The 12,996-nt window shown below is 54.7% G+C and overlaps 5 protein-coding genes across 5 annotated transcripts; 2 read left to right on the forward strand and 3 right to left on the reverse strand.

Annotated features, from left to right (window-relative positions):
• Positions 1-75: 75 nt before the first annotated feature.
• Positions 76-1,211, reverse strand: BDZ83DRAFT_642418 (cell-cycle control medial ring component-domain-containing protein). Its single transcript, XM_060509611.1, has 2 exons — positions 700-1,211; positions 76-640 (listed from the first exon to the last, which is right to left on the reverse strand). Exons 1-2 carry the CDS (start codon positions 808-810, stop codon positions 134-136), a joined length of 618 nt encoding a protein of 205 aa, XP_060358185.1. The 5' UTR covers positions 811-1,211; the 3' UTR covers positions 76-133.
• Positions 1,212-1,328: 117 nt separating this feature from the next.
• Positions 1,329-3,630, forward strand: BDZ83DRAFT_592900 (NOL1/NOP2/sun family-domain-containing protein; the record flags this gene model as incomplete). Its single annotated transcript, XM_060506579.1, has 3 exons — positions 1,329-1,445; positions 1,515-2,893; positions 2,949-3,630. 3 exons carry the CDS (start codon positions 1,329-1,331, stop codon positions 3,628-3,630), a joined length of 2,178 nt encoding a protein of 725 aa, XP_060358186.1.
• Positions 3,631-4,626: 996 nt separating this feature from the next.
• BDZ83DRAFT_758090 (cytokinesis regulator) lies at positions 4,627-7,651 on the reverse strand (the record flags this gene model as incomplete). Its single annotated transcript, XM_060514983.1, has 2 exons — positions 4,627-5,201; positions 5,254-7,651. The coding sequence occupies 2 exons, from the start codon at positions 7,649-7,651 to the stop codon at positions 4,627-4,629; spliced, it is 2,973 nt and encodes a 990-aa protein (XP_060358187.1).
• Positions 7,652-9,908: 2,257 nt separating this feature from the next.
• Positions 9,909-11,223, forward strand: BDZ83DRAFT_724464 (uncharacterized protein; the record flags this gene model as incomplete). The annotated part of the gene is made up of 3 exons (XM_060512657.1): positions 9,909-10,050; positions 10,226-10,407; positions 10,483-11,223. 3 exons carry the CDS (start codon positions 9,909-9,911, stop codon positions 11,221-11,223), a joined length of 1,065 nt encoding a protein of 354 aa, XP_060358188.1.
• Positions 11,224-11,430: 207 nt separating this feature from the next.
• On the reverse strand, positions 11,431-12,610 carry BDZ83DRAFT_592888 (aldo/keto reductase; the record flags this gene model as incomplete). Its single annotated transcript, XM_060506576.1, has 3 exons — positions 11,431-12,140; positions 12,205-12,325; positions 12,503-12,610. The coding sequence occupies 3 exons, from the start codon at positions 12,608-12,610 to the stop codon at positions 11,431-11,433; spliced, it is 939 nt and encodes a 312-aa protein (XP_060358189.1).
• Positions 12,611-12,996: the final 386 nt, after the last annotated feature.

Genomic DNA, 12,996 nt, shown 5'->3' on the forward strand with positions numbered 1-12,996 from the left:
ACCCAGTGCCATAGGAAAACATGTCATACCGGAATGCAGAGCATTCTTGTTGTTGCCCAGATGACGACGATGAAATCACTTCTTTATTAGACCGTTATCTATGCTCAAGTCTTGTGCTTCGTGAGCTCCTTTGTCATGACTTCTTCTGGGCCTGCCAGGTTGAGCGCCACAGCCCCGATAGCTCCTCCGCCTTTTGCTCGTGCTTGAGCCTCTGCAACAAGAAGCCCTTGAGATCACTCCAGAATTCATCCGTGTCCAATGCCGCCTCTCCGATGTCCTCCTCTGTAGTGTTGGGCGCAACCGCAGCGCTAGGCTCAGGCTTGACTGCAGCAGCTCCTCCAATAACCATGACGGAGAACTCGAGTGATGCCTGACCGTCCGTAAGCAAGTCCTTCAGCACCTTGCTGTCTGGCACCGGCTTCTTGTTGAACAGCAGCTTCATCTTTTCCACAGGTATCCGTGACTCCGCCTCGACCGCCGTCTTGATGTCGAGGACGGAGGTGTTGAGCGACTGGGAGGAGAGCTTGATGTCCAGAGGAGGGTTGCGCAGGGACTTGAGGGTGATGTTGACGCTGCGCTCCTGGCCCGGCGCAAGGTTCGAGGGCTTGCTCATGGCCTTGGGCATCTTGGGCAGGATGTACTTTAGAGGTATCAGCTTTCCATAGCTACAAATGCTTCACTAGTAGGGAAGAGACTTACGGGAGGGCGGGCCGGGAAGTTCTTGGGGTCCTCGACATGGTCGGCGGACAGCTTCGCCGGGCGCGACTCCAAGGTCGCCAGGAACTGTCTTGCGAATACGACTTCGGCCATGTTTGCGATATGCTAAGCTATGTGGCGCGCGTTCGGGAAGTTTGCCTGGTCGGGGTTGCTTGAGTCGTTGGTTTGAGTTCAGAAGCTATAGGTTGCGTGAGATATAGGGAGGACTGTCGGCGAAGGCTTAATTACTAGATGATCGGCTGGAGGTAAGGCGTTGGAAATGACTTCGTCCGGTGTTCTGGTGTGCTGCCCGCTCTGCTCAGGTAGAGTTGACGCACTGAAGAGGGATGGCGGGGCGGACGGAGCTGGAGTGTGGAGCTTCGACCGCTCGTCTGGGCGGCGTGGCTTTATCGCCCAATCTTATCGGTGCTGGTCAGTGCGCGATAGGAAAAAGTTTCGGTGGGGGGACCGCTTCTGATCCAAGTGAAGGAACTTTTTTTTTTTCTTCTGAGCAGTGTAGCGGCGACCGACTTTGAACCAGGCGGTACCGTATATCTCGAATTTTTACTTCTCCGATACCCTTTTTCCCCCACCCCAAATACCCAGGTTTCGATACGAATTGATCGATCAAAATGGGTGTCGGAAACCGTATGAAGAAGCAGGGTGCGCCCGAACCCTTGTCCGAGGCGCATTTCGCAAAGTTGAAGCGCAAGGCCGGTCTGCCAGTCGAACCCGTCGAGGCCCCCGAGGTCAAGAGGAGGAGAAGAGGAGCGGCGCCCAAGGCCAATGCCGCGGCGGCGAAGAAGCAGGATACGAAGAAGAGCAACGGCGCCAAGGCTGGAAAGCCTGCGCCCAAGGCCGCCAACGGCAGAGGAAAGAAGGCTCCCCAGCCCGTCGACTCGGACGAAGAAATGTCAGACGACGACGATGCCGGCGACTTTGCTGGTGCCCCTTCCGATATGAGCGACGATGATGACGAGGTCGACGAGTTCTCCGACCTGGAGGCCGCAGAGAAGCTGGGAGACGACTTCATAGATGGTTCCGACGACGATTCCGTCTACGATTCAGAAGAGGAGCGCGGCGGCGGTGGAAAGCACATGTTCTCAGAGGACGAAGACGACTCGGACGGCGAGGAGATGCTTACAAAGGCCAACATTGAGGGTCTCGCACGGAGGCTCGACCAGAAGCAGGCCGAGGAAGATGCCGACGCGCAGGCCGAACTCGAGGAGATGGGCATCCAGACCAACATTGACGGCGACAAGCCGCACATCCTCGAAGACGACTCGGACGACGAGCTCGCCGCGAAGACCAAGACGCTCCTCGCGCCCGACCTGCAGCTCCTGAGAACGAGAATCACGGAAAACATTAGAGTGCTCGACGACTTTGCGAAGCTCCACGAGGAGGGCCGCTCCCGCACCGAGTACGTCAACCAGCTCATCAAGGACATCTGCGCCTACTACGGCTACTCCGAGTACCTCGCCGAGAAGCTCTTCTCCCTCTTCTCCCCCCGCGAGGCGTTCGCCTTCTTCGAGGCCAACGAGTCGGCCCGCCCCGTCGTCATCCGCACAAACACCCTCCGCACCCACCGCAGAGACCTCGCCCAGGCTCTCATCGGCCGCGGCGTCACCCTCGAGCCCGTCGGCAAGTGGTCCAAGGTCGGCCTCCAGATCTTTGAGAGCAACGTGCCCCTCGGTGCCACGCCCGAGTACCTGGCTGGCTACTACATCCTCCAGGCCGCTTCCTCTTTCCTGCCCGTTATGGCCCTCGAGCCGCAGGAGAACGAGCGCGTGCTGGATATGGCCGCCGCCCCCGGCGGTAAGACGACTCACATGGCCGCTATGATGAAGAACACGGGTGTCATCGTCGCCAACGATCCTAGCAAGCAGCGTGCCAAGGGTCTCATTGGTAACATCCACCGCCTCGGCGCCCGCAACGTCGTCGTCTCAAACTACGACGCCAGAGAGTTCCCCAAGCCCATGGGCGGCTTCGACCGTGTCTTGCTTGATGCCCCTTGCTCCGGTACCGGTGTCATTGCAAAGGATGCCAGCGTCAAGACCAACAAGACCGAGAGGGATTTCATGCTGCTGCCGCACATGCAGAAGCAGCTTATCCTCGCCGCCATTGACTCTGTCAACCACCACAGCAAGACGGGTGGTTACATTGTCTATTCTACGTGTTCCGTCACAGTCGAGGAGAAGTAAGCACATCCGCACTTTTCTTTTTCATGTTTTAGCCATGCTAACAAATAACAGCGAGTCCGTCGTAGCATACGCCCTCTCCCGCCGCCCCAACGTCAAGCTCGTCGACACCAACCTCCCCTTCGGCCGCGAGGGCTTCACCTCCTACATGGGCAAGAAATTCGACCCCTCTCTCAAGCTCACCCGCCGCTACTACCCGCACACCTACAACGTCGACGGCTTCTTCGTCGCCAAATTCCAAAAGATTGGCCCCACCCCCGCAAAGGCCGAACGGGACCGTTCCGCTGCCTCCGTCGGCGAGGTCGTCGACAAGACCCCCATCACCACCGACGACGAGTCCAACGCCGGCGGCAAGACCGACGACGACTTTGGCGGCTTCGACGACGACGAGGACGAAGAGTACGTCCTCAAGGCCAAGCGCAACGCCATGCGCAGACGCGGTCTCGACCCCAACGCTCTCTCCGCCAAGGCGAAGAAGGCTGCCTCTGACGCCAAGAAGGAGTCTACTGCTTCCGCTTCCGAGGCTGAGAGCGCCGCCGAGACCGACAAGTCAGCGGCCGAGAAGACACCCGAGAAGAAGGACAAGAGCAAGCAAAAGGCCGCCGCGGCCGACAAGGAGAAGAAGGCCGAGAGGAATCCGGCGCAGAAGAAGGTGACGTCCACCGCGGCCGCGCCGGAAAAGAGCCCCAAGAGCAAGAGCCCCAAGCAAAAGAAGGAGAAGAAGTCTGCGAAATAAAATACAATGATGTAAAAAGGAAAAGGGATGAATTAGAAACGAGGGTTTGGATCTTTTTGAAGTGTATCTTGTGTAGTAGACAAAGAAGCATCTTGTCTGGGATCGAGGTCGAAATGAGCCCTGCGTTGCCGTCGTTGTTGATGTCGTTAGGGTTGTTGCATTATAATTACCTATTACTACTAAAGGGAGTCGGAGCTCAAAAAAGGTTTTCGGGAAATAAAAAAAGTATCGAACAAAAGTCTTGTGAAAAGGTCGTTGACATGGTCGTCGCTATTGCCGTCATCTGTTGTGATCGTCGTTCGCTGTAGCCAATTGAAAAAGAAGCCTTTCACATCCACGTCAAGAAAGAATTATCCAGCCAGCTGGCCACGAAGAGAATCGAGAAAAGAAGATTGGGTTATTGCTAATCCAATACGCCGAAGCCAAAAAAAAAAAATGAATCTAAGCAGAGCTTTTCATCAACGTGTCTCTCATCATCGAAAAGATAAATGACAGACACACCAACCAATCCTGTACCACCTTCAAAGGCGAAGAAAGGCTAACCACCCCCAACCTCGTCCAAACAGCATCGTAAAGATAAAAAGCATTGTACAAAAATGCAAACGTCAAAGCAATCCTTTTTCCTCCACTATGGTCATAAACCCTCTTATCCAGCTCGGGTCTGAATGGTATCGAGTCCCAAATCCCAAGTCATCTTTCGGTCGTCATAAAGTCGGCGTGCCATTTCCTCTGCCAGACCTCTTTTCGTCGTAAAAGCCGTATGTCATGAATCCTATTCAAGACTTTTTGTAGCAGTATGTTGTACACAAAGAAGAGCCCAGAAAGTCGTCACTGGAATCGTCATAAATGTTGTTCGTCGTAATCCTTCTCCCAAAACGCCTCGTTCGTAGCTCGCCCTGTCGTTCGCCATGACGCCAGGGGTATTAAAATAATTATGTATGAAGAAAAAAGCATGATATGCCGCCCAAAAGTAGAATGCTGTTGGTGTGGTGAGGTCTACTGGGCAGCCCTCTGATGAAGTAGGATGTCGCGGATCGCCCATCTGGCAGCTTCGCGGTCTCGGTCTCCGACACCGAGCCACTTCTCGCATTTCTTTCGCCACCGGTCTTCTTCTTCGCGCTGTCTCCGAACGAATTCGGGGCCAACATCGAATTCTTCCCCGACGAGCCACTCGTCCTTAACTTCGCTAACGCGACCGGGTTCTTTAGAGTCGCCTTGGTTGTCGTCGAGATCGGGAATGTCCTTGAAGACGTCCTCATCGTCGTCCAAAGCATTGAAGCCGTCCATGGGGTCGGGTATCTCAGACTTAGTGTTTGTCTGTGGGCCGAGCTTAAGCCAGCACATGTTCTGTGGATCAAAGACCATGCCGCCCACAACCTGCACACCCTTCGTGTGGCTGATGTTCGTGATCAGAGCCGGCCGAGGCGTTGAAGAAGCTTCCTTATCTCGTACCACATGCGGCGGCATTGATGTTGGCGATGGGGACGATGCGGGTGGGTCGAACGCGTTCAACACATTTTCGTTGCCTTCCCAACGGTAGGTGTCGGGGTTGTAGAACATGCCCTGAAGATCTACAGGGTGGTCAGTATAACGATGTGCAATCCATTGGGCTAGTGCACTTACGCTGCGGAGTCTTGTCCTTATTCATGTTGGAAATTAGATGAGGCTTCAATTGAGGTAGGTTCCTCTTCTTTTTCGACCGCACCGTCGCCTGTGGTAGTCCGGGATTGAAATTGTTCCTGGACGACAGCTGGGAAACGCGCGACGAGGTGAGAGGCGCCAGTGGGCCTGATGGAGCTCGTTGAGCAAGCGAGGTCTCCCGAGCAATTCGGCTAGCCTGGGTATCGCGGGCGAAATGGGGCGTGTAATCACCCTTCGCAGGGGAGCAAGGAGCCGGGGAGGGCGTGGTGGTCCGATCAGGAAGCACATTTTGGTAGAGCTTGTTGCGGAGCGGTGCCTTGACAGGTTGTCGGACAAATTTTGCCTCTGAATGGGCCGAAGTAGGCAAGTCGTCGAATCCATCCAACTCATGCCCGTCACCAAAGTTCCGAGTTCGGTTTGGCTTGGTGAGGGTACGGAACGACAAACCGTCGCGGGTGATATGGTCCGAATGACGATTGTTTCTTTTCGGACTCGGCGACCGCATGGTCGACCTGGAAAATGCCCTCGAGGTCGGCCGCAAGTCTAGAGCGTTCTCGGAATCATGGCGGCGGAAGCTGCGAGAAGTTTTTGCAGTCACGTGCTGCGACTGGGATTGTGAGGCCCCAGCAGGGAGAAAGGGGCGTCGTTGCTGGGCAGCGAAGCTTTCCACAGCGGGTCGAGATCTCTCAGTAGGAGTCTTGGGCCGCATTGAGGAAGGCGGACGGCCGTCTGTCCTAGACGGTGGCCGTTCAAACCGGGACATTGTCTTTGCCGGCGAGTGAGAGCTGCTCATTGCAGGTAGAGATCGCTTAAATCTCAGCAACTGCGTGCTGGTGGTCGTCGGCTCATTACGCAGCGACGTCGTAGAGGTTCTAGCACCAAGCTCTCGCCTGCGTGGAGTCGAGGGGAGCAAAGAGCTCGATGGAGAAGGTGTTGTGGGAGTCGGCATGCTGTGAATGCTCGTAACGGAAGACTGAGATTGGTGACCCATGCGAGACTGAGATCTTCTCGTACGAGCAAAGATAGGACCACCACTCTCGGACACAGGCTCCAGGGCAGACTGAGTTCGCTCATGACGCTCATGACTAGGCCGAGGGAGCCGTGACGGAGTAGCCTTGTTGGTGAAGGTCAATGAGATCGCAGTCTTGGGTCTCTGAGGGCTCGGTGGGCGGTTTGCATTGACACGAATATTGCGATGGAGTGTAAGCTTGCCCGAATTGAAGACGTCACCATCACCCACGTCAAGACCATCAAACATGTCTTCAGGCTCTGGCTCGCGCGGCTGAGGAGTCTTGAGGTTTGGAGGCTCTTCTTCGACGGGACGCACGGGAGAGCGACTGAGTTTCCTACGACTCAGTCTCTCACCAAAGTTGACCGGGCCGCTGGGGAGTACAAGGCCATCAAACGTCTCATCTTCGCTCTCGGCGGTGAATGAGCTCGAGACGCTGGGGCTCATGGCGGAGACAGACGAGCTCCTATTCGAACGAGCGTCTCTTCGAGTGCCTCCGAATCGAGTACCGAGGCTACCCTCACCCCAGTCCAGATCATCTGCTTGGTTCGACGGCGTCTTTGGAATGTCCTTTCTAGTAGAGAGCCTCAACTTGCCATCCGAGGGCAATTCGAAGTCGTTCTCAAAATCATCGTCCAAAGGCTTGTCAATCTTCTGAGGGGTCGGTGGGGTGATAAGTGAAATGGGTTTAGGCGGGCGAGTCTTTGATACTTTGATAGTTTCCGATCCATCGCCAAAGAAATCGTCGTCATCGTCATCGTTGTCACGGAACTTCTCCAAGTTGAGAGCCCCTGATAATGTGCTCGTCCTTGATTCCGTCGACTCTCTCCTGTCCAGCATAGAAACCGCGGGAGGAGTCTTCATAGCTTTGGTCGGGCTAGTCTGATTAGAACCGCCGCTGACTTGTCGAAGAGCGTCGGGGAATCTAGAGCCGTCCTGTGGTTTGATGCGAAGGGCCTGAGCCGAGTCTGGAAGAACCAGATCATCCTCCCAGTCGTCCTGCATGATCTTCTTGATCTTTCGTCCACCAAGTCGTTTAATAGTACCGCCCATTAGAGCGGAAGAAGGTACATTTTTGGGTATCGGGATGCCGGCCTGTGTGGCAGCAGCGATGGCGTCGAGGGTCGACTTCTCGTCGTCGCCCGGGACATGCACGTGGGTCTCTTCGTCCAGGATAGATTCGAGGTCGGAACGGAGGGAAACATGTGAAGACGCAGAGTCGCGTCGTGAGGGAGGAAGGGTGGTGACGGTAGCGGTAGAGGCGGTGCGGAAAGTCAGATCGTCGGTGTCGATTTGGAAATCGTCATCGTCCCAGTCTTCGATATCGGGTTCCGCCGCGGGCTGGCGTGGCTTGAGGCGTAAAGGTTCCATGTTTTCGGTAGGTTTCTTTGTTTGGGGGAGCGCAGAATTGAATTGGGTCCGAGAAGGCCGTGGTCGTATCGCAAAAGACTTCCCGACAGCGCTTTTCTGCTTGTCAATGTTGCAAGATCATATCGTCAACAATAACAGCAGCCCCGGCCCGGCATAACCTTGAGGAGGCGGAGATAGTGGTCGCAAGTGATGTTGTTTGGTAATATTTAGGCGTCGCGGGGGGCGCAAAAAGATTTGTCGTGGTGGTGTTTGGGCGTAGAAATGGCGGCGTGGATTGTTTTTGAGTCGAGTAAAGTATCGTCGTTTCCGGGATTGTGTGTGGTAGTGTGGGAAGTAGTGTCTGTCGGCTACTGGTAGGATGAATTGCGAGAGATGCAAACAGGTGCAGAGGCAGAACAAGTGGAGGTGATGCAAAGAAAGTCCGTCGTAAGGGGTGATTGCGCAAGAGGAACAGGAACAGGGTCCAGAGATGTCGAGCGTGACGTTTGTCGAGGGTTGTGCTGGAGTAGAATGAGATCAGGGCAGTCGTGAATGTCGGGGGGGAGAGACTGGATTTGCCCTTCTTGTTGGATGAGATGTAGCAAAAATGGCTGGGAAGCTGGGGTTGATGGATCGGGCCTGGCAAACAAAGCGAGGTGGTAGGTCGGCCAGATGGTGGGCTGGGTCCAGTACGAGTGGTGCGTGTGCAGAGCGTGGTGCAGCACAGCGCAACGTAGTGGGTGGTGTGGTGGACAGCTGGGTGGCTGGTATTGCGCGCAGGTGTGGGCAAACCCACTGAGCTACGTATCTTGTGAGGTGTTCCGCAGGCACGAGGGTGACAGAATTGGGGGTAGCAGAGACAGCCGGTGTGCGTGTGTTATACGACTCTCACGTTTCCCCCTTTTTCGCTAGGTTGGGTTTTCTCGTCTTTTCTTCTTTTTCTTAAGCTTGATTGAGAACCCACTATCGTCTTTTCTTAGTCTCACTGAGTACGGATACTGGGACAACAGAAGGAGGGAGTAAATAATAAGGCCGGCAGGGACGGTGAGAGGGAAGAGAGAATGGGTGAAAAAGAGAAAGCCGATCTAGACAAGCTGGGTCCGTTCTTTTTCTGCGGGACAGGCAGAGTCATGCTCCGGGTGGACAACAGACGGGGGAAAAGAACAGGTGGGAGACACGGAGGACGTGGGAGGGTACAGACCGGGGGTCCAGGGCACTCCAGTGAATCATAATTTTTCCCAGGGTGAGCCACGTGATTTAGCGGAGACATCAGATGGTTCATTGATTGGACGACGAGCACATGTATGCGGGGACGGTTGCACTTGACTTGCACGATTCTGACGCGTTGGAGGCGCGACAGCCCTTTCCACCCGTCGTCGTTTCAATTGAGCTCAGCCAACGGCGAATGCAGCAGCGAGAGGCTGGCAGCTCAGGGAGAAAATGGAGGCATTGGGCTATACTTAGTGCTGCCTGCCTTGTCTAACGATTCCTTCTATCAAGGGCAGAAAAAAAGAAGTTATCGAGAGTCTATGGGATCCCAGGGCGGAGGAATATTGGACAGTGCTTGCTCTGACTCTCTCTCTCTCTCTCTTCCGGTCCATCCCACAGGCAACAATATCTTAGGTCCAAACACAAAGCCGTCTCCTCCGTAGCTTCCTGTTTATTTGTTGACAGCAACCGACCTCGCCCAAGGTAAGGAAGGTACAAGCACCAAAACAATTGCTGACGACCTTACCTTCCTTGCCTTACTTTCCCGTTCTCCGTGCCATCCCACGACCTCTGTACCTCCTTCCCGAAAGTCTCAGTAGCACGAGTACCTACGTACCAAGGCCAAGGCTGCCTGAGGCGTTGCACAGTCCCCCCTTCTGCTGCCTGTCTGAGCGCCATAGTTGCCTAGCGCTCTCGACCCCAGGACCCCTTGAGGGCTCTCACGGTTCAGATGAAGCCACACTCACTTCGCTGTATTTAATCAACAAACTACCAACTCTGGAAATCCAGTCTCAGTCTTCACTCTCCCGGACTGCTCTGTCTCAACCTTCATCCAACCAGGAGTTCCCCTCGAGACACAGTAGTTGCAATTTAGATTCCAATTCTGAGAACAAAATAATTACGCACTTACTGAAACTTTCCAACGACAGTCCCGACCAACCTGAGCTCTCAGACCTTGCACCGGGTTGCAACTGCCACTTACATCGAACCTTCACCTCATTCCCGTGGCACGCAAGGGGCCATCAACCGATTCTTTCGTCAAGTTTATGTCGATTTAGTTTACCTAGTCATGGCATCCGGCCACGTTCTCCGATTTCCCCGGTCAGACAGTGAAGGCGCTTTTGTCATCGTCCAGGCCACGCCCACCCGGTCAAAGGCACTAGATGTCAAGTTGGTGGGAACAGACGGCGTGGAGCCATATGCCGTTTCTCGTGAGTTTCCAACTTCCAAGTTCCAAACGCTCGTCATCCCGCCTTCCTGGCCGACGATCACCGCGGCCCGGGCGAGTGGGGTCTTGGCCGACACCTGTTTCATGCGCCGAACTCACCCACCTCATAGTATACGGGAAATTTTGAAAAATAGCTAATGGAAGGGTTTCCCTGGTAGTGCGTCATGACAAAGTCGCATCACTACGCGTCAAGAACAGTCCAGTGTCTGAGGAAGAATGGGTCTCTATCCTGACTGCAGTCTTGCACCAAGAACCGGCCGAGGGCGTTGAGGCAATCGCCTCTGTGGAAAACGAGTCAGTTCTCACCCTGACAATTCGAAAAAAGGGGAGTGAGTTTACAGTAAGCTTTTTCTCATTCCAGCCTTTTACCTTCCGTATGGGTGGCCGGGCTGGGCTGACGGGCTGGGTAATCTAGCAACGGCTCGGCGCCATCGAGTTGAGCCACAGCCCACGCGAGCTCATTGAGCTATTCGACTGGTGTGCGCTCTCGGCGCAGACAGCCAATGAGGCCAAGGAAGCTCTAGCCTCGACGACCGCGAAGGCAAGCAAGCTCGAAGAATCTGTGCGGGAGCTCAAAGCTCAACTCGACGAGCTAGTTGCGGCCAAGGAGGCTGACGAGTCGGAACTGCTCGAAAAGTTCCGCGACCTGCTCAACGAGAAGAAGGTCAAGATCCGCCAGCAGCAGAAGCTACTCGCGTCTGCATCCGTCGAGCCGGAGAAGCTAGCGCAGGTACAGCAGAGCTCCCAGGCCGTGGTAAGAGGCCATGCGGCCGCCAAGTCGAGGCCGGGCAAGAGGAAGACCGCTCCCGCGCCTGTCGATGATGCTGATTCGCCAGAGGAAAGCGAAGGCAAAATGGATGTTGATGAGGTGAAGGAGCAGGCTGCGGACCTGTCAGATCAGCAGCGCGACACGACTGAGGACGAGGACGAGACGGCTAGTGAAGATGACGATGACGAAGAGCCAGCAGCACCAGCACCCAGTAAGCACACGCGGTCTCAAGTATCCCCACCGCCCAAGCCAAAGGCTGCTGCGGCGGCCGCGAAAAAAGAGGCGCCTCCTGCGAAGAGAGAGTTGCCTTTTGCAAGAAAGAAAGCAGCTCCTAAAGCACCTCCGCCGCCCGCTGGTAGCGAGACGGAATCTGATGATGAGTTATGAGGTGACGAACATGAAAGCGAATAAACCACGATACCTTCACTTCAGGTCTTACGTTCATATCATGCCAATATGCCCCATAGGCGTGAGAGATTAGACTTGCACACAGACGTCACTATTGGAACAATTCCATAATTACTAATTACAACTAACAATACTAGATACGCTCTTGACTACAACGAGCGCGGCGGATCCCGAACTTTGTCATACTCATCGGGTATCATCAGCGTCGAACTTGTTCTTCCAGAACCCGCGAACGTGCTTGGTCTTGCCAGCCTCGGCAATCTCACTCACCTCGCGGGGGGTCAGCTTGATGGCGGGGATATGGTTCAGGTAGCTCTGCAGTCTCTCCTCCTTGGAAGACGTGGTGATGACAATCAGACCCTGATCGATGCACCAGCGGAGTCCGATAACAGAGTCGCTCACGCCGTATTTCTTGGACAAGTTGGCCCAGATGGTTCTGACGGGTGAATCAACGTCCGAAGTAATGGGCGTTAGCGGAGCATAACAAGACACGGCAATATTGTTATCGCGGTGGAACTGCAGCAGGTCGCCGTGCTGCAGGTGAGGGTGGAACTCGATCTGGTTAATAGCAGGCACGACCTTGGCCGTCTTCAAGATTGCCTCGATTTGCGGCTGCAAGAAGTTGGAGAGCCCGATGCTCTTGGCGCGGCCGCTGGCCTGAATGGCCTCGAGATCCGCCCACTTTTGCTGCAGCTCCTCGTCCGAGTCGGCGAAGAAGGGCGCGTGGATGAGGTAGAGGTCCACGTACTCGAGGTCGAGCTTCTTCAGCGAGGTGGCGAAGGCTTCTTCGGTGTCCTGCTTCTTGGTACCGCTGATTTTGGCGGTGACGTAGAGCTTCTCTCTTGGCACGCCGGCCTTTTTGATGGCTGCGCCGAGTTCTTCTTCATTTCCGTATACTAGGATCGTGTTAAAAAATGGTGATCTATAGATATGTGAGTGAGTTAGTGATACTGCACGTACCTTCGGCGCCATCGAGATGATGGTATCCGGCCTTGATCGCCATGACGGTGTTGTCGACGATCTTCTCGTCAAAGCTGGCCCCGCCAGCCTTGTAATTGGCAGTACCCAGGCCATATCCGAGCTACAGATACGTCAGTATGAGACGCTTCCTGGAGTACGCTGACGGCGATGCAGCAATTTTGCAATTTAAAATGTGAGCTGGAATGCCCTGGAATCTGGCGCTGGATGCTGACATGCATTACCGAGCGGCAGATCTTCCCGCAGGAACAGGAATCCTTTAATTTGAGCTCTTACTTACCATGGGAATCATCTTGCCATCGTTGAGAGTAAGCCATGGGATATAATCCACCTGCTTGGGAGGTGTTCCCGAAGCATCGGGCGTGAAGGTGGACAGAATCGAGTTCATGGTGCGCTTTTGAAGATGTTGAGAGCTGATGAGGGGCAATACGGGACGGGGGCGTAGCGTTGAGCAGAGTCTGGATGAGTGTCTCGTCAAGAACATACGGCGATGTAATATGGAAGGGGAAGATAAAAGATAGCTTCGAGCAAATGGGTATTGATGGACCGCGGCCAGGGGTTTGTATTTCTAATACGACGAGACGGCCTTCTACTGGTCTCTTGAGAGGGAGGAGCTATGAGGTGAGGGGTGACGGTTGTGTTATCAGCGCGATGGGATGGGACGAGGACGAGACATGAAAGGCACTGTTCCTTCAGCTCCTCATTGAGATTTGTTTCGATGACATGCAGTAACAGCAAACTCGCAGGAAAAACATGCTTCCCCCGCCTGCATCG

Source organism: Colletotrichum acutatum, assembly GCF_030867785.1.
Source record: "Colletotrichum acutatum strain CBS 112980 chromosome Unknown BDZ83scaffold_201, whole genome shotgun sequence".
Lineage (NCBI taxonomy): Eukaryota > Fungi > Ascomycota > Sordariomycetes > Glomerellales > Glomerellaceae > Colletotrichum > Colletotrichum acutatum.